At 34.6% G+C, this 21,593-nt stretch overlaps 2 protein-coding genes across 2 annotated transcripts in view; one reads left to right on the top strand and one right to left on the bottom strand.

Moving 5' to 3' along the window:
* Positions 1 to 21,593, top strand: part of LOC136025353 (tyrosine 3-monooxygenase-like) — a 224,749-nt gene that overhangs the window by 3,712 nt on the left and 199,444 nt on the right. The gene's annotated exons all lie outside the window — the stretch shown is intronic.
* The window catches only part of LOC136025354 (uncharacterized), a gene marked incomplete in the record, with an annotated part of 67,882 nt that overhangs the window by 28,901 nt on the left and 17,388 nt on the right, over positions 1 to 21,593 (bottom strand). Inside the window, 2 exon segments of the mRNA XM_065701292.1 lie at positions 9,680 to 9,819; positions 20,393 to 20,629. Coding sequence (XP_065557364.1) covers positions 9,680 to 9,819; positions 20,393 to 20,629 — 377 coding nt within the window.

Here is a 21,593-nt window from a genome sequence, read left to right as displayed (position 1 = left end):
GTAATTTTTTTCCCAAAGTCAACGGATCAAAATTTTGAGATAGCCATTTTGTTTAGCATAGTCGAAAATCATAATAACTATGTTTTTGGGGATGACTTACTCCCCCACAGTCCCTGGGGGAGGGGTTGCAAGTTACAAACTTCAACCAGTGTTTACATATAATAATGGTTATTGGGAAGTGTACAGACGTTTTCAGGGGGATTTTTTTGGTTTTGGGGGTAGGGTTGAGGGAGGGGGCTATGTGGGAGGATCTTTCCTTGGAGAAATATGCCATGGGGGAAAAAAATTCAATGAAAAGGTCGCAGGACGAATCTGGTCACGTTAGAAAAAAACGTCAAATTAAGTGCTTAATATACAATACTGGGTGTTCGGAGCCTCTCTATTATGGAGTATAATTTGAAAATAACACAACTATACGAGCGATAAAACATATATACCACAGCCATAACTCAACTAACGAAAGAACTGCTAAGAGATAACACAACTATAAAGCGAAAACAGGTGAAAACTAACGGGAAAATAAACGAACTAAGAGGTGGAAGGGGCCCAGAGAAAAAATATAATCCTTTTTCAATTTTGAGCCTAACTTCCACAAAGCAGTAATAATGTCAGAAGCCCCGAAATACCAAATTATTTTCTTTTCAAACAGTTCGTGGTAAGGAACTGTAGTAAGGGGCGACCCGGCTCAATAGTAAACGAAACTCTAAAAAACGGAATTTTGATGCTAAAAGATACATCAAAAGAATCGAATTTTTGCGCTGATTCTAAATATATAAGTTTCAATTAATTTAGTCTTTGTCATCAAAAGTTACGAGCCTGAGAAAATTTGCCCTATTTTGGAAAAAGGGGGGAAACATCCCCTAAAAGTCATAGAATCTTAACAAAAATCACACTATCGCATTCGGTATATCAGAGAACTCTATAGCAAAAATTTCAAGCTCCTATCAAAAAAATGTGGAATTTTGTATTTTTTGCCAGAAGACAAATCACGGGTGCGTGTTTATTTGTTTGTTTTTTTTTCCCCAGGGGTCATCTTATCGACCAAGTGGTCCTAGAATGTCGCGAGAGGGCTCATTCTAACGGAAATGAAAAGTTCTAGTGCCCTTTTTAAGTGACCAAAAAATTGGAGGGCAAATAGGCCCCCTCCCATGCTAATTTTTTCCAAAAGTCAACAGATTAAAATTTTAAGATAGCCATTTTGTTCAGCATAGTCGAAAACCATAATAACTATGTCTTTGGGAATGACTTACTCCCCCACAATCCCTGAGGGAGGGGCTGCAAGTTACAAACTTTGACCAGTGTTTACATATAGTAATGGTTATTGGGAAGTGTACAGACGTTTTCATGGGGATTTTTTGGTTTGGGGGCGGGGTTGATGGGAGAGGGCTTTGTGGGAGGATCTTTCCTTTGAGGAATATGTCATGGGGGAAGAAAAATTCAATGAAAAGGGCACAGGATTTTCTAGCATTACTATAAAAAAACAATGAAAAAAAAAATATGAAAACGTTTTTTCAAATGAAAGTAAGGAATAGCATTGAAATTTAAAACGAACAGAGATTATTACGCATATGAGGGGTTCTAAAAATACTTTAGCATAAAGAGCGAGGTATTTAGGAGGAGATAAATACCTCGCTCTTTATGCTAAAATATTTTTAGTGATTTCAACTATTTATTCTACGGCCTTTTTGATTCAGGGGTCATTCTTAAAGAATTGGGACAAAACTTACGATTTAGTGTAAAGAGCGAGGTATTAACGAGGGTACAAACCCCCTCGCACACATAATAAAAATATAAGAATATAAAAGTTTGTTATGTAAGTTAATTCTTAAGTTACGTATATTTTTTACTAATAAAAACGTTCGTTGAATATTAAAAGTTTTAGTAGCCTTTTTAAGTAACCGAAAAATTGGAGGGCAGCTAGGCCTCCTTCCCCACCCCTTATTTCTCAAAATCGTCTGATCAAAACTAAGAGAAAGCCATTTAGCCAAAAAAAAAATTAATATACTAATTTCATTTCAATGATTTATGTGCGGAGAGGCAAAATCAAACATGCATTAATTCAAAAACGTTCAGAAATTAAATAAAAAAAACTAGTTTTTTTAACTGAAAGTAAGGAGCGACATTAAAACTTAAAACGAACAGAAATTACTCCGTATATGAAATGGGTTGTCCCCTCCACAGTCCCTCGCTCTTTACGCTAAAGTTTTTAATTGTTTTAAAAAGTAGAACTGTGGCAAAGAGTCAAACTTTAGCGTAAAGAGCGAGGGACTGCGGAGGGGACAACCCATTTCATATACGGAGTAATTTCTGTTCGTTTTAAGTTTTAATGTCGCTCCTTACTTTCAGTTAAAAAAACTAGTTTTTTTTATTTAATCTTATCTAAGTCCGTATCCAAGCCGGTTAAATGAGTCTATATGATTTGATAATTATGACCATAGGATTATCTCTCACTTACTGAAATGCTGAGTAATAATTTTACTCAAGATCACGAACTTTAATCCTTTGCCAGGTATTGCGAAATCTAACTAGCTTCGCAGGAATTAAATTCACTGAAAAAGCTTACTGGTTTGAAATTTATGGTATCTAATTCTAGACAGATGTTTTCACCTTGAACTACGATTCAATCGTAGTTCAAGGTACGATTGAATCGTAGAACTACGATTCAATCGTTGTTGTGCTATGTATGCACATAGCACATTTGTTTTGTTTTCAACATCCCATTCAACACACGATAAAATTTTCAACTTAATACCCTAAACTGGTCCTGAAGCATTGCTGATACGTCCTCTTGACAACTTATGTGGACATAGTGTGTTTGTCGGTACAGATTTAATAGTGCCACAAAATTTCGCCTTAATACTATTAGGTTTATTAGCAGTAGTTGTGGCACCAGTGGTTATAGTAGTAGCAGTAGAAGTAGAGTTAGTAGTAACAGTCTTAGCTTTCATAGCAGAAGTAGTAATAGCAGTAAGTTGTAGTTGTGGTAGTAGAAGAAGTAGTATTATGATGCAAATATTATCTTTTGGTTAGTTCAACATCCCCAGAACAAGGGATGTAAGTTTTAATTTCAAACACGTAACTGTTCTTAAGATATTGCTGATATGGCCTTTTGACAACCTGCATATGGATGGCAGGTTGCCATCCGTACAACAGATATTTTCGGAAATTGTTCTCTGAAAATTTCACCTTCATATCCCTAGGCATATCTGTAATATTAGTCACAGCAGTGGTATTACTACTGAACTTAATATAATTTGCCACTGCCGTTACATTGTCAATATGCCCTTTCGATAACCTGTATATTCCTATAATTCTTGAAATTTTCATCTTAATGCTCAACCTTACGAGTAGTAGCGATAGAAGTTGCTCATGCGATTGAAAATTCGGAGATGGCCAGCCGATGTGATACTGTCGAAACGGGAATCCCGAAAAATAGTTTGGCGGTCGTAAAACTTACGAAGCGACAGCATTCCAGGGTTAAACAGATGATAAAAATTAAAATAGATATGAGAATATATTATATATATTATACATAGTATGATATAAAAAAATCATTTTCTAGTATACTATTCAAGACATTCATTCGCTGTCTCATAACAATCGATTAAAGTTTGAAAAAAGCACTTCTGCCATCTTGGTATTTCAAAAGCAATCATTTTTAACTTTTAATTGGTTTATCTCAAAGACGTCATTTTTTCCCGCAAGACTGGGAGCCAATAACTAAATTATTGATTGTTGAGACAATTGACTTTTTGGCACGACATTCGGCAATTAGTTTGTACTGGACATTTCATTTTGGCAAATTCCTTTGCTTTAATATGATTACTCGGGTCACGATACTTTAGAGAAGATGCTGACAAAGCGAGAGTGAAAACCATTCGATGCACTCCTTAATAAAAAAAAGGAAAGAAAATCGGACACAAGGCCGTATCCAGGGGGAGGGAAGGATTGACCCCCTCCCTGAATTTTTTACCCGACTCATAAAATATGACAAAAATGAATATAAACAAATTTGTGATGCGTTTTAAAGTTGTTTGTAACCAGCCTGAGTAATCCTTTTAGACCCCCCCCTCCCCCCAAAAAACAACAACTAAATCTTGGATACAACCCTGGTGAAACACACGCTGAAATGGATTTTTTTTTAACTTCGAGGTAGAGGTCAGGTCTTTCTTCTTCTCTTAGGTCTTGCTCAAAATTCCAATAACTCCGTTCTCGTTATACTTTTTACTTTGAAGTTTAACACGGACAATAGTTACCGTTCCTGAATCATATTCAAGTGGAATTTTTTTACATTTAAAAATTCATTGAGAAACTTGTTTTAGAATTTTTGATTGCAGTGGACTATGGTTGAATCTTTACTAGACGCTAATCTTTAGGAGACAGCTATTACTGCACCTAAAATCAATGATACCATTCTCAGCGTTAGAGACAAATATCATGGGCAGTATCAAAATGACTATTTATGTGAATTCTTCTATTGCAGCCTACTTATTTTTGTAGTTTTATATAATTAGTCATGTCTTTACTACCGTATATATATATGTATATATATATATATATATATATATATATATATATATATATATATATATATATATATATATATATATATATATATATATATATATATATATATATACATTTTTTTAATACATATGTTTGTATACGTGGGTATTAATTAAAATGATTAATGTTATCTATATGAGGGTGGGGGGAAGAGAAATTTAAACTCTTTTATGGAACCTAGCTTTCATTTTCTTTGGAGAATTATTCAGGGGGGGGGGGGCAAAGGGTCTTTAAAAGTACACAGAAACCACGGTTTACCCAGTTTTTTGCTTGAAATTTGGACACTTGTCATTTGTTATGTTTAATGGTCTTATCTTAGGCCATATTCACGGATACAATAAACGAAATATCCATAATAAAATGTATATGAAATAAAAACCATTTTGTAAAGTAAAACCGAATACAGAACCTAGCTGAGATACTTCTTTACACCTACATATTTAGTTTCTTTTTTTCCTCGATCAAACGTTAATTCCTTAGAGTTTCTGGGTCATTTCTAAGTAGAAAATCTTAAACGACTTGATTAGAAAGATACAAAGATCCTATTCTGAAACTCAAGCACTTTTGCTGATTGTAGTAATTTGCATTTTTATAGTTGTAACAATCGAAGTACTATTGTGAAACTTCCATTGGGTATTCTCCATTTCTAGAAATTTGGATTGATTCCAGAAATACGAAAAGAAAGAACGTTGGCTACACAAGAGAAACTGCAAATCACTTAGAATTAATTGATCCATTCCAGAATTTCTAGCTAATTGAACCCTGATCAAGTGCCAAATATTTACTATTATCTTTTTCCTTTACTGCTGAATTGAACTTGATTACAACTATTTAGAAAATTAGATTGAGTTGACATGAAAATCGATGCAAGGGCTTCCAAACAAGAAGAAGTGGAGAAACAATCCTTTATCCTAGTTTAGCTCTTCGCTTTAAATGTTTATTTTGGACACTCTTTGTGTCCAGGGGATACAGAACAATGGGAGGGGGTTCCTAATAAAAAAAATATTATGAACAATATATTCTGTATATGCCTAAATACCTATATCAACAATACCTATTTCATGTTTGAAAAAAATTATAAAACCAATGAAAATTTTTAAAAACGGTGACGGTGAAAATTGGTGTAAACGCTGAACATTTTGAACCTATCTCTTGGATCGAAATTGAACCACAAGGCATTCAACTGAAAACTAAAACTTTTAAACAAGTATATGATCCTTTTGGAGATTTTGCTGTAACACAGTTGACATTTTTTGAAAGCCTCCAACGAGAAAGCTTTTTCAAGGCTTGTCTGTACCATCTCAGTGTCCCATCTCCAACGAGAGCTTTCCCATCTCCAACCTCTGTCCCATCTCCAACGAGAGCTTTTTCAAGGCTTGTCTGTCCCATCTCAGTGTTTAGTTTGTTTCCATTTAGTTGGTTAGATTATCTATTTCCTCATTAATTCGTAATTCTTGGTAATTCGTAAATTAATATTAATGGTAATTCGTATTTTTAAAAAATTTTTCCAACAATGATCAGTCGTCCTTATATTAGGACCGCCTTCAAATTTTCAAGCTTGTGTTCAAAAACCCTAATTGGTCTTGATATCATCCATTTTGCTTTGTTTGGTCAGAGTTATTGACAGTGAAACTAGTCAATTGGTTCAGAAGCCTAACATGTTTTGTAATTTACAAATTAATATTCAACTGTCCCATGGTATTGCTACGGTTGTAATTATATTCATACCAGTTATAATTCATCAATAGCATAACTGTGAATGTTGGGTGGTATAAATAAGGTTTAATTTGCTTTTATGACCAGAGTTCTATCATAATGATGTGCGTTTTTGTCTGCGTTTACAAAGACGTTGCAGTATGTCAGACAAAACTCGAGGAACCAGTATGTAATCAAACAGTTCGTGGTAACGAACTGTAGTAAGGAGCGACCCAGCTCAATAGTAATCAAAACTCTAAAAAATGGAATTTTGATACCAATAGCTACATCAAAAGAATTGCATTTTAATGCTGATTTTAAATATATAAGTTTCATCAAGTTTAGTCTTACCCATCAAACGTTACAAGCCTGAGAAAATTTGCGTTATTTTAGAAAATAGGGGGAAACACCCCCTAAAAGTCATAGAATCTTAATCACACCGAAAATCACACCATCAGATTCAGCGTATCAGATAACCCTGCTGAAGAAGTTTCAAGCTCCTATCTACAAAAATGTGGAATTTTGTATTTTTTGTCAGAAGGCAGATCACGGATGCGTGTTTATTTGTTTTTTTGTTTGTTTTTTTTCCCAGGGGTGATCGTATCGACCCAGTTGTCCTAGAATGTTGCGAGAGGGCTCATTCTAACGGAAATGAAAAGTTCTAGTGCCCTTTTTAAGTGACCAAAACAATTGGAGGGCACCAAGGCCCCCTCCCACGCTAATTATTTCCCCAAAGTCAACGGATCAAAATTCTGAGAGAGCCATTTTATTCAGCGTAGTCGAAAAACCTTATAACTATGTCTTTGGGGACGACTTACTCCCCCACAGTCCCCGTGGGAGGGGCTAAAAGTTACAAACTTTGACCAGTGCTTACATATAGTAATGGTTATTGGGAAGGTTATTTTACTGTTTTAAAAAGAAGAGTTGAGAGAAAGAGTAAAACTTTAGCGTAAAGAGCGGGGCGTTGGTGAGGAAGCAGCCCCTTTCATATACGAAGTAATTTCTGTTCGTTTTAAGTTTTAATTTTGCTCCTTACTTTCAGTTAAAAAAACTTGTTTTTTTTATTTAATTACGATCTAGATCAGTTGTTGTCAAGCTTTTAGGTTACTGAGCAGCCGTACAGCTACTAAACCTTAGCGTGGACTACCTTACCAAGTGGCAGATGACAAATATTCGTTTATCTTTAAATATACACTTCTTATTTATGTTAAAAAATTAATAAAATATTTGACTTAGAAAAACTTAGTTCAATGCGAGAGGTGACACTCATATGTCACCATCAGTTTTTTAATTATAGGGTCATAGGTTGTAGTGGCAATTCAAATACGGTTGTCCAAACGTTCGTCAGTTAATTAGTTCTGTATTTATTTTCGATGATTTCATAGTGGAAAATGAAATTTCGCAGGGGTGAATTAAGCTGAACATTGCCTTCGCTCATGTCTAGGTATTTGAACAAGCCAAATGTTCGAATGCTTGAAGTGAGTAATTTAAATGAAATATCCCTATGGAAATCAATCCTTCACAATTTGAAAATTAATAAATTTGAAAATTTTGTCTTCACAATGTTGTATAACGGCCGTAGATTATTCTTCATTACCTATCTCTAAAAAAAGATAAGACAAACAGTGCCACAATTGAATTGTAGTCTTGAAAACGTTAATTGAATCGATATTTCAAGTCTGAAAGACTCGCAATACGTTCTTTTTTGTTATAAAGAGGCTATTGCTCTTCAAGTGTGTGCTTCAAACAAGCAAAGTGTTTTCACTCACTATGGATAAGATTTTCCCCACAGCTCCAGCTTTTTTTTGTCAATGGACCACATCTGAAATGGTTCCACCAATATGTGGAACCTCCTTGCGAGATCTCCGCTTTGAACTTGCTTTCTTCTTCACTTTTATTTTTGACTCGTTCTGGTTCTTGCTATCGCTTGACTTCTTACAGAATAGTACTTTGTTCTTTACTGTCATTTTTGAAATGTTCTGATACTCTCTTTTGTGTGTCTACAAACTCAACAATCCTTTGTTCTTCACTTTCATTTTAACACGTTCTTATTCCGGCTGTTGTTTGTAATTCTCGCTGCCCCTTATCTTCTAACCATACTTTTCTTTTTCTTCATTTTCATTTTCAATTCGTTCTGATACTCATTGCCAAACTTCTTGTAGGAGCACGTGTTTTTGTTCTTTAATTTCGTTTTGAGCCGCTGTAGTTGTCACTGCGACTTAACTTTTAACCGCGTATTCCTTTGTTCTTCAATTTTGCTCTTGAATCGTTATAATTTTCGTTTTTTTAAGCATTCTAACAACATAGTTCTTTGTTCTTCGTTTTCGTTTATCATTGCTTCAGGCATTTTTTTTCAATGCCCTTTGCCTTAATTGCTCAGATCAGTCTAGTCACTTTGGATGGTCTAGGTTGTTCATTTTCATCCGTGCATTGAAATTTATCAGTTCATTCTCTTGATCTTGTTTCATTTGATGGTCTGGTTTGTGAATTTGAGCTTGTGTTTCTCTATTGTCTTCATTTTCAGCTTATGTTAATTTGCGTTTTTGTCCTCTAGATATTATAAAACTTTTGAACATGCCTTTTGAAACTTACATCACCGGATATGAATACATGAATTTACATACTTCTAGGTTTTTGTTCCATAAGTTCTTCTAAAACTGTTTGAAAATTTAATTTCCTTGCGTGCTCAGTTTCAATCGACATAATTGCTCAACTATTTAATCCGTTAGTTGTTGAATTTAACCGTTAAACAAAATTTAATCCAGTGATTCATTGTTGATATCATATGGGTTATTTTTTTTATCGGTTTTAGTCTGAAAGGCTATACTTGCCAGAATTGTTAAGAATATTTCAAATTTTCTAACAAAACTGTTCATTTTGATGGCAGTGCGGGGCCCTTTCAAGCCTGGGGCTCGATTGAGCCCAATCGCTCTAATCACTCTTTATCCAGCCCTGGGTGAAGGCTAATAGAGTAAACGAATTAATTTCTCTAAAACAAGAGGGAATTTTAATTTGAGTTGGTTGGGGGGTATTTAAACCCATGATTAAACCATCATACAATAGATGCATTTTCGATGTAAATCAGCCTTAAAAGTTTTTATTGAAACATTTGACGTCACACTTTATACTAAATATATTTCTGAAAAGTAAATAGCTCTGTTATGTAAAATGATTAAATTACCCTACAAATTTTAGATGAAAAAAAATCCTAAAAACCATAAAACTGTTTTATTCTCAACTATTTGAGTGATACTTTAATCAGTATTTAATTTTAATAGACCTAGCTTCAGTATAAATCAGCTTAAAAAAGTCTCTTGGAGTTTTTGCTAAAAAGAAACATCTCACATTAATTTTTTATACTAGAATTTGGTTCTCATAAGTAATAACTTCGTTATGTAAAAATTTTTAATAAGCATACCAACTTCAGATTTTTTCTTTATCTGAGATTCTCTGCCCATTAGCCTATTTCGGAAGTCTGCAAGCAATCCAAAAAGATTTTTTTTCTGATCGCTTAAATCCTCTTCTGGTAACGCAGCAGTGCTTACTCGTCTCTCCCGTCTGAAAAAAAGCTCATCAGAAAAAATACCACAGAGAATAGAAGCACGATGTGATACTACTGATTCATAAAAACTAGCATCACAGTTAAAGTCCCCAGCAACAACACAAGGGATATTAAGTTTTTGAACCTGTCAAATATATGCATGCGATTTCTCACAAGCTTGCGCAAATAATTGTTCCGATTGATCATTTATATAATTAGTGGGCAAATACACATTTATCACTACGCAAGAGCTTACCATCACTGCTAGAAAAGCATAACTGGAAATGAATAAAATTGATTGAATACTCGCCAAAACTAAAGTTGCCAGGCCTCCAATTAAAGAAATCTAAGGCTTACGGAAACTAAAACTAAGTGAAGCAACGTTTAGGAGACGAAACCACCAATTTCTTGTTAGAAATTCAATAATAATGGATTTTTTTTAAACCGATTTAGAAATATTAAACATTTTTGAGATTGTCGTTGCGTGAAGTAAGAATTGCTTTTTATTTAAAACTTGGAATGGAGTCAGAATGGGGACAAAAACAAAAATTCTTCCGGAGGCTAAGGAAACAGAAATATTATTTTAGATTAAAACAGTATCTCCTGACTTTTTAATTTTGGGGAAATTTTTATAATTTGTGAAGCTTCGAATGCCTCGTAGAATGAAGTAAGTGGGTACCAGGATATGTCTGAAAGTCTGATATGAAAATTTTATTGCCGTACACCTCACTTGCATGCCTTTTAATGTCCTTAAATTAAAAATTTACTTGATCAATCATTGTGTCTTATATAGAAATTCGAGTGATTATTTTAAAATGTTTTTGTTTTTAGTGAGATTCCTTGGATAGTCCTTAGCACATTTTGTTACTTAGGAAGGGCAATATAACTATAAATGTCTGTTCGAATCAGTCCGTCCTGGCTTTCCACGACCACTAGTTCTACTAAATAAAAAAAAAGAGTTTTATTCAATTGGAAGTAAAGAACAGCATTAAAACTCAAAACGAACAAAAATAATTCCTTATTTGAAGAGGTTGTACCCCTCCTCAATTCCTTGCTCTTGTTGCTATGTATTGAGAAGGGGGGTAACCCCTTCATATATGGTATATTTTCTGTTCGTTTTGAGTTTTAATGCTGCTCTTTACTTTCAGTTGTACGCGTTGAAAAAAAAATAAAAAAATCTGCGCGCTATTCTACTTCAGTAAATTCAAATTTCTTGTTTTTTCAAATGAGGGTTTGCAACCTCCTTCTAATTTTTTAAGTTACGTTGGATTTATTTTCAGTTACGTTGAATTTCACTACATAATTTTAATCACAATCACATTTTTTGTAGTTTTCGCCCTTTTTCTAAAATTAAATTTTAGGATGAAGGATGATAGCCTGCTGAAGATTTTGCTTTTGGCCTATCTATCTGGGAAATAGAAAATTGACTTTTTTTTTTTTTTTAAAAAGAAACATGCATACACTGTGTTGACCTCAGATGGTTTAGTGTAGCAATTAGTTGTTAGCAGTATTAGCACTGGTTGTAGTATAGAAATAAAGCAATAAGACACAACTCATCTATGTTTGGAAAATTTTGCAAAGTAGTTTTCTAGCTTTTTTTCATAATCAGCAGTTTACACGTATACGTATAAAAGTCAAATTATGAATAATTTTTATTTTCCGATAACGGATCTTGACACATACAGTTCTTTCAGTGATTTTTCAAAGTCATCTTAGGGCTAAGTGATTAAAAAACAACAAAAATAACAAGTTTTTTCAACTGAAAGTAACGGGCAACATTAAACTTAAAACAAATAGAAATCAAACAGTCTGTGGTAACGAACTGTAGTAAGGAGCGACCCGGCTCAATAGTAAACGAAACTCTAAAATACGGAATTTCGATGCTAAAAGATATATCAAAAGATTTGGATTTTTATGCGAATTTAAATATATAAGTTTCATCAAATTTAGTCTTTAACATTAAAAGTTACGAGCCTGAGAAAATTTACCTCATTTTGGAAAATAGGGGGTAAACCCCCTAAAAAACATAGGATCTTAACGAAAATCACACCACTGCATTCAGCGTATCAGAGAACCCTATAGTAAAAATTTCAAGGTTCAATCTACAAAAATGTGGAATTTCGCATTTTTTGCCAGAAGACAAATCACGGGTGCGTGTTTATTTGTTTGTTTGTTTTTTTTCCAGGGGTCATCGTATCGACCAAGTGGTCCTAGAGTATTGCAAGAGGGCTCATTCTAACGGAAATAAAAAGTTCTAGTGCCCTTTTTAAGTGACCAAAAAATTGGAAGGCACCTAGACCCCCTCCCAAGCTCATTTTTTTCCCAAAGTCAACGAATCAAAATTTTGAGATAGCCATCTTGTTCTGCATAGTCGAAAACCATAATAACTATGTCTTTGGGGATGACTTACCCCCCACAGTCCCTGGGGGATGGGCTGCAAGTTACAAACTTTGACCAATGTTTACATACAGTAATGGGTACTGGGAAGTGTACCGATGTTATCAGGGGGATTTATTTGGTTTGGGTGTGGGGTTCAGGGGAGGGGGCTATATGGGAGGATCTTTTCCTTGGAGGAATATTTCATGGGGGAAGAGAAATTCAATGAAAAGGGCGCAAGATTTTCTAGCATTACTATTAAAAAAAACAAAAAAAAAAAAAACAATGAAAATATAAACATGAAAAACTTTTTTCAATTGAAAGTAAGGAGAAGCATTAAAACTTAAAACGAACAGAGATTATTACGCATATGAGGGGTTCTAAAAATACTTTAGCATAAAGAGCGAGGTATTTAGGAGGAGATAAATACTTCGCTCTTTATGCTAAAATTTTTTTAAGTAATGTCAACTTTTTATTCTACGGCCTTTCTGAGTCAGGGGTCATTCTTAAGTAATTGGGACAAAACAAGATTTAGTGTGAAGAGCGAGGTATTAACGAGGGGACCAATCCCCTCATATATATAATCAAAAATATAAGAATATAAAAGTTTGTTACGTAAGTTAATTCTTAAGTAACGTATATTTTTTACTAATAAAAACGTTCGTTAAAAATTAAAAGATCTAGTTGCCTTTTTAAGTAACCGAAAAATTGGAGGGCAACTAGGCCTCCTTCCCCACCCCTTATTTCTCAAAATCGTCTGATCAAAACTAAGAGGAAGCCGTTTAGCCAAAAAAAGAATTAATATGCAAATTTCATTTTAATAATTTATGTACGGAGAGCCAAAATCAGACATGCATCAATTCAAAAACTTCAAGAAATTAAAGAAAAAAAACAAGTTTTTTGAAATAAAAGTAAGGAGCGACATTAAAACTTAAAACGAACAGAAATTACTCCATATATGAAAGGGGCTTTTCCTCCTCGACACCCTGCTCCTTGCGCTAAAGTTTGATTCTTTCTCGCAACTCTACTTTTTAAAACAATAAAAAACTTTAGCGTAAAGAGCGGGGTGTCGAGGAGGAAAAGCCCCTTTCATATACGGAGTAATTTCTGTTCGTTTAAGTTTTAATGTTGCTCCTAACCTTCATTTCAAAAAACTTGTTTTTTTTATTTAATTATTAGTTATACGAGGGGCTGCTCTTTCCACAATACCTCGCACTATCCGCCAAAGTTTGACTTTTTGTCCCAATTATTTAAGAATGGCTCCTGAAACACAAGGGCCGTTTAATTAGAATAATCAGCTTTTTTAAAATTCTAAAAACACTTAAGCGTAAAAACCGAGCAAGAAGGGCCAATAAAACTCATATGCGCGGAAATTTCGGTTCGTTTTAAGTTTTAACGTTACTCCTTACTTTCAGTTGAAAAAAACTCCCTGTCCTAAAAGAAAACAACATAAAAATCATCCCAAACTACCCCCTGCCGAAAAATAACCCCAACAAATGGCTGAATACTTCTCAGTAAGCAATACTATATGTAAAAAGTGGGCAAAGTTCATAGCCCTTGACCCAGAGGTCAAGTCATCCTCAGAGACATAGTTATTAGATTCTTAGATTATGCTTAACAAAATGGCTATCTAAAAATATTGATTCAATAAAAAAACACGTTTTTTTAAATGAAATTAAGGAGCAACATTAAAACTTAAAACGAACAGAAATTACTCCGTATATGAAAGAGGCTTTTCCTCCTCAACGCCCCGCTCTTTAAGCTAAAGTTTGACTCTTTCTCTTAACTCTATTTACAGTAAGAAACTTTAGCGTAAAGAGCGGGGCGTTGAGGAGGAAAAGCCCCTTCCATATACAGAGGAATTTCTGTTCGTTTTAAGTATTAATGCTGCTCCTTACTTTCATTAAAAAATCTTTTTAATTTAATTTCTGGACGTTTTTGAATTAATGAATGTTTTGATCTTGGCTTTCCGCACATAAATAATTAAAATCTAATTTGCATATCAATTAATTGCAATTAATAGGACGATTTTGAGAAAAATGAGTGAGGGAGGAGGCCTAGTTGCCCTCCAATTTTTTGATTACTTAAAAAAGCAACTATAACTTTTAATTTTTTACAAACGTTTCCATTGGTAAAATATATACGTAACTTACGAATTAACTTACGTAATGAACTTCTATATTCATATGTTTTTATTGCGTATATGAGGGGTTCAACCCTCGTCGATACCTCGCTCTTTGCACTAAAGCCTAAATTTTGTCCCAATTCCTTAAGAATGACCTCTGAATCACAAAGGCCGTAGAATAAATAGTTGAAAGTACTAAAAATACTTTAGCGTGAAGAGTGAGGTAGACCGAGGAGGTAAACCCCTCATATGCGTAATAATTTTTGTTGGTTTTAAATTTTAATGCTGCTCCTTACTTTCAGTAGAAAAAAGTTTTCATATTTATTTTTTCATTGTTTTTCAAATAATGGTAGAAAATCCTGCAACCCCTTCATTGAAATTCTCTTCCCCCATGAGAAGTTTCTTCATGGGAATATCCTCCCCGTAACCCCCCCCCCCTCAACTCACCCCGCTAAACCAAAAAAAATCCCCCTGAAAACGCCTGTACACTTCCCAGTAACCATTACTATGTGTAAACACAGGTCAAAGTTTGTAACTTGCAGCCCCTCCCACGGGGACTGCGGGGGAGTAAGTCGTTCCTAAAGACATAGTTGTTTGGTTTTTTGACTATGGTGAATAAAATAGCTATCTCAGAATTTTTATCTAGTGACTTTGGGGAAAAAACGAGCGTGGGGGGGGGGCTAGGGGCCCTCCAATTTTTTTGGTCACTTAAAAAGGGCACTAGAACTTTTAATTTCCGTTAGAATGAGACCACTTGCAACATTCAGGACCACAGAATCTATACGATCACCACTGGAAAAAAAAAAAACAAAAAAACAAATAAACACGCATCCGTGATCTGTCTTCTGGCACATTTTTGTAGATAGGAGCTTGAAACTTCTACAAGAAGGTTCTCCAATACGTTGAATCTGATGGTGTGATTTTCGTTAAGAATTCCACATTTTTGTAGATAGGAGCTTGAAACTTCTACAAGAAGGTTCTCCAATACGTTGAATCTGATGGTGTGATTTTCGTTAAGATTGTATGACTTTTAGGGAATGTTTCTCCCTATTTTCTAAATGAGGCAAATTGTCTCAGGCTCGTAACATTTGACGGGTATAACTGATCTTGATGAAACTCATATGTTTAAAATCAGCATTAAAATGCGATTATTTTGATGTAACTATTGGTATCAAAAATCCATTTTTTAGAGTTTCGGTTACTATTGAGCCGGGTCGCTCCTTACTACAGTTTGTTACCACGTACTTTTTGATTGGGTGACTTTTGGTGAAGAACGAGCGGGGTGGTGGTGGGGTGTGGTACTAGCTGCCCTTCAATATTTTTGGTCGCTTAAAAAGGCACTAGAATTCTTGATTTCCGATTAAATGAACCCTCATATGATCTTCTAGGATCACTAGTTCGATAGAATCACTCCTGAGGGAAAAAACAAACAAATCGTGATCTTTCTTCCGGCAAAAATGTAAAATCCTGCGTTTTTATATATAGGAACTAGAAATTTCTAAAGTAGGGTTCTCTGATATGCTGAATCCGATGGTGTGATTTTCATTGATTATCTGATGTTTTGGGCTGTCCCCTCTCCTCTTTGAAAATTGGGCAAATTTCTCAGGCTCGTAACTATTGATGGGTTACATTAAACTTGACAAATTTTATAAATTTTGAATAAGCATCAATATTCGACTCTTTTGATGTATATATGGATATCAAGACTCTGTTTTTTAGATTTTCGGTTACTATTGAGCTGCATCACTCCTGTCAAACAGTTCGTTGCTACGAATTGTCTGACAAGTAACCTCCAAAGTGGTACCAATAATATGCAAGTCCTTTTCAAACTGTGGACTTGTGACGTTGCAAGTGTCACTCCGTAGTTGTGACCCTTGTATCGCAGCTGCTAAAACACCTATCAAGGTTTTGACAATATAGGTTCAACTGTTACACTCTCAAACAGTTTGTGATAACAAACTGTAAGTAAGGAGCGACCCGGCTCAACAGTAACTGAAACTCTAAAAAACGGGATTTTGACACCAATAGATAGATCAAAAGAATTGGATTTGTATGCTGATTTTAAATATATAAGTTTCATCAAGTTTAGTCTCATTCATCAAATGTTACAAGCCTGAGAATATTAGCCTCATTTTTGAAAAAAGGGGGAACACCCCCTAAAATTCATAGAATCCGAATAAAATCACACCATCAGATTCAGCGTATTAGAGAACCCTATTATAAAGGTTCCAAGCTCCTATCTGCAAAAGTGGGGAATTTTTTTATTTTTTGCTAGAAGAAAGATCACGGATGCGTGTTTATTCGTTGTTTTTGTATTTTCCCCCCAGGGATGATCGTGTCGACCCAGTGGTCCTAGAATATCGTGAGAGGGCTCATTCAAACGAAAATTAAAAGTTCTAGTGCCCTTTTTGAGTGACCAAAAAATTAGAGGGCAACTAGGCCCCCTCTCATGCTTATATTTTCCACAAAGTCGCCCGATCAAAATTTTTAGACAACCATGGTCGAAAAATCTAATGACTATGTCTTTGGGGATGACCTAATCCTCAAAAAGTCTCCGCGGGAAGGGCTAAAATTAGTGAGCTCTGGTCACTGTTTACATATAGTATTGGTTTTTGCAAAGTACAGAGACATTTTCAGGAAGGTCTGGTGGGGGGGCTGGGTGGAGGAGGTATTGTAGAAGGATCTTTTCAAGGACGAATTATTCATGGGAAAGGGAATTTTCCATGAAGGGGGTGCCAGATTTCCCACTGAAAAAAGGAGCAGCCTTAAAACTTAAACGAACAGAAATTATTACGTATATTCACCCCCTCATCAATAGCTCGTTCTTTTCTCTAAAGTTTTTTTTTACTGCTTTCATAAGAGCTATTTATTGTAATTAAACACTTTTTGAGTCAGGGGTCATTCTTAAAACAATCGAAAAATTCAAACTGTAACGTAAAGAGCGAGGTATGGACGAGGGGGTTAGCCCCCTCATTTACGTAATAAAAATATTACTAATAATTACTTATTAATAATAAAAACGTTCGTAAATAAAATTAAAAGCCCTAGTGCCCTTTTTAAGTCACCAAAAAAATTGGAGGAAACTAGGCCCCCTCCCCACTCTTTTTCTTAAAATCGTCCGATCAATATTTCGAGAAAGCCATTTCAAACAGTTCGTGGTAACGAACTGTAGTAAGGAGCGACCCGGCTCAATAGTAACCAAAACTCTAAAAAATGGAAGTTTGATACCAATAGCTACATCAAAAGAATCAAATTTTAATGCTGATTTTAAATATATAAGTTTCATCAAGTTTAGTCTTACCCATCAAAAGTTACGAGCCTGAGAAAATTTGCCTTATTTTAGAAAATAGGGGACACACCCTAAAAGTCATATAATCTTAACGAAAACCACACCATCAGATTCAGCGTATCAGAGAACCCCATTGTAGGAGTTTCAAGCTCCTATCTATAAAAATGTGGAATTTTGTATTTTTTTTTCCAGAAGGCAGATCACGGATGCGTGTTTATTTGTTTGGGTTGTTTTTTTTCCAGGGGTGATCGTATCGACCCAATGGTCCTAGAATGTTGCGAGAGGGCTCTTTCTAACGGAAATTAAAAGTTCTAATGGTCTTTTTAAGTAACCAAAAAAATTGGAGGGCACTTAGGCCCCCTCCCACGCTAATTATTTTCCCGAAGTCAACGGATCAAAATTCTGAGATAGCCATTTTATTCAACGTAGTCAAAAACTATGTCATTCATTCACTATGTCATTCATTCAACCTTATAACTATGTCTTTGGGGATGACTTACTCCCCCACAGTCCCCGTGGGAGGGGCTACAAGTTACAAACTTTGACCAGTGCTTACATATAGTAATGGTTATTGGGGAGTGTACAGGCGTTTTCAGGGGGATTTTTTGGTTGGGGGGGAGGGGTTGAGAAGAGGGGGATATGTTGGGGGAACTTTCCATCGAGGAATTTGTCATGGGAAAGAAAATTTCCATGAAGGGGGAGCAGGATATTCTAGCATTATTTAGCAAAAACAATGAAAAAATAAATATGAAAAAGTTTTTTCAGCTGGAAGTAAGGAGCAGCAATAAAACTTAAAACGAACAGAAATTATTACGCAAATGAGGGGCTCACCTCCTCCTAATATCTTGCTCTTTACGATAAAGTATTTTTAGTAATTTCAACTATTTATTCTACGGCTTTTGTGATTCAGGGGTCATTCTTAATGAATTGGGACAAAATTTAAGCTTTAGTGTAAGGAGCGAGGTACTAACGAGGGGGTGAACCCCCTCATATATGTAATAAAACATGAGAATACAAAAGTTCGTTACATAGGCTAATTTATAATTTACGTATATCTTTTACTAATAAAAACATTCGTAAAAAAATAAAAGTTCTAGTTGCCTTTTTAAGTAACCAAAAAATAGGAGGGCAACTAGGCTTCCCCCCACTCTTTTTTTCTCAAAATCATTCGATAAAAACTATGATAAATCCATTTAGCCAAAAAAAATAAATATGCAAATTTCGTTTTAATTATTCCTCTGCGGAGAGCCAAAATCAAAACATGCATTGATTCAAAGTTTTTTTTAACTGAAAGTAAGGTGTGACATTAAAACTTAAAAGGAACAGAAATTACTTCGTATATGAAAGGGGCTGCTTCCTGATCAACGCTCCGCTCTTTACGCTAAAGTTTTTACTATTTTAAAAAGAAGAGTTGAGAGAAAGAGTCAAACTTTAGCGTAAAGAGCGAGGGATTGCGGAGGGGACAACCAATTTCATATACGGAGGAATTTCTGTTCGTTTTAAGTTTTAATGTTGCTCCTTACTTTCCGTTGAAAAAACTAGTTTTATATTTAATATCAAAAAAAAGTAAATTAATATATAAATTTCGTTTTAATTACTTATGTACGGTGAGCCAAATTCAAAACCTGCATTAATTCAAAATGTATAGAAAAAAAAGTTCTCTTAACTGAAAGTAAGGCGCGACAATAAAAATTAAAACGAACAGAATTTTCCTATAGGCCTATATGAAAGCGGCTGTCCCCTCCTCAATGCCTCATAATGTACGGTAAAGTTTGACTCTTTCTCACAACTCTATTTTTAAAACAATAATAACTTTAGTGTAAAGAGTGAGGTGTTTAGGAGGGGACAGCCCCTTTCATATAAAGAATAGTTTCTGTTCGTAAGTTTCAATGTCGTTCCTTACTTTCAGTTAAAAAACCTTGTTTTATAATTTGATTTTCATATTAAGTAGCCATTTGTAATATTTTCAGACAAACGTGTTTGAATAGTGGTTGGTACCTTTTTGAAGTGAGCAACATGTAAAGTCGTATTATTTTTAATGTGATTGACAATTGCCTTAAAAAAAGGAAGAAAAAATCAGACAAAACAAAAAATACTTCCAGTATCAGAGACTTTCAGTAAACACGAGTGAGACTTTGGATATATACTATAATTAATTTTCTCTCTCTTTTTATAAGATAAATACAAAAAAAGCTAATTTGCATTTAACTGAAGCTATGTAACATTGTATATCGGGAATTAAATATTTTAAATTGCCTTTTGATATTCGATAAATATTATACAGTCAGAATATTCAAAAGCAATCAAAAAATTGAATGATTTTTTCGGAATAGAAAGAGTTTAGTATAAAACAATGTTAGAAAATTTAAATATAGTATATGTTAATACATTATTGTTTTAAAGAATAATCAGAACAATTTTTAATTGTTATAGTATTAAAAAGCGATACTAAATTAAAATAATTAATACAAAAATATTTAAAATAATTCATACTAAAATAATTACTAAAATAAGATCCTAAAATAAATTCGTGATTAAAATCATGTGTATTCTTCATTAAATATATCCTAAACTCTAGCATATTCGCATTTTTTTTTTTTAGGGGGGGGGGGGTATTTCAAGGGTTGGACATAACTAAAAAGAACAAAGAAGTAAGTGAATTATAAGCTGATGTAAAATATCATAGGAAAAATTGAAACATCATTAGATTTCAGAGAGGGAAACGATTCAATATCCTCTCCCTGTATAGGTGTCTTCAAATACTTTGGTTTCTATAATTGATTTATATACTTCTATTTACCTGGACTCCCTCCGCTGTTTAACCGAAAGTTTTCTACTTGCAGCTCCTCCTTTCATGCTTTTTCTTGACGGATTGCTCCTCAATGGTGGAAAAGAGAAGGTTTTAGCATAAGCGGGTGATATATCGACAGGGGTTTCAGCTGGAGTGGTCGCTTGGGTCGGCCAATTTGACAGTTCCAAACTTGGTTCTGGAGTGTTGTTGCAGGATGATCGACGGCTCAAACGATGAGGAGCAAATCTGAAATAGAAACACATGACTAAAAAGACACATAGGCCGTCCGAACTATATCCTAAACTTGATTATATATAGCAGAGGAGCCATCTACTTTTTTAACTATAAAGAGCAGAAAAAACATTCACTGATTTGACATATTCTTCAAGCTATACATTAGAGGCTATATATCATATATCAAATAGTTTGTGGCAAAGAACTGTAAGAAAAGAGCGACTCGGATCAATAGTAACAGATATTCTAAAAAACAGAACGTTGATTTCAATAGATACATCAAACGAACTGACTTTTATACTGATTCCAAATATATAAAGTTAATCACCCATCAAAATCTACGAGCCTGAGCCTGAGAAAAAGGCCTGACCTGATATTCTACAAAAAGGGGTAAACACGCCCAAAACAGTCAAAGAGCCTTAGTGAAAATTGCACTGCCAGGTTCAGAGCATCAAAGATACTGTAGTTTTAAGCTCCCATTAGCAAAATTGTGGAAGTTTGCATTTTTTTTTACCAGAAGAAAAATCACATATACATTTTTATTTAGTTATTTTTTTCCCTCAGGGGTAATCGTATTAACCCATGGTCCTAGAAAATCGGGAGAGGGTGTATTCGAATGTAATTTAAAAGTTCTTGTGCCAATTTTAAGTGACCAAAAGATTGGAGGGCAACTTGTCCACCTCCTACGCCCCTTTCCCCCTCAAAATCGTCCAGCCAATATTTTAAAATCGCCATTTTGTTCAGTATAGTTGAAGGATCCTATAGCTATGCCTTTGGCAGTAATGATCACTCACAGTCCCTGGGGGAAGGTCTGTAAGTTATGAAATTTGCCCATTGTTTACGTACAGTATTTGTCATTGGAAAGTGTTTGGATGATTTCAGGGACAATTTCTTGCTTGAGTCGGGTGTTTTCACGGAGAGAATTTTTTGTAGGTTGGGAGTTTTCCAGGGGAGAGCATTCGAGGGGAAATTTTAC

This window comes from Artemia franciscana, chromosome 3, assembly GCF_032884065.1.
Source record: "Artemia franciscana chromosome 3, ASM3288406v1, whole genome shotgun sequence".
NCBI classification, from domain to species: domain Eukaryota; kingdom Metazoa; phylum Arthropoda; class Branchiopoda; order Anostraca; family Artemiidae; genus Artemia; species Artemia franciscana.
This window is presented reverse-complemented; position numbering and strand designations above follow the sequence as displayed.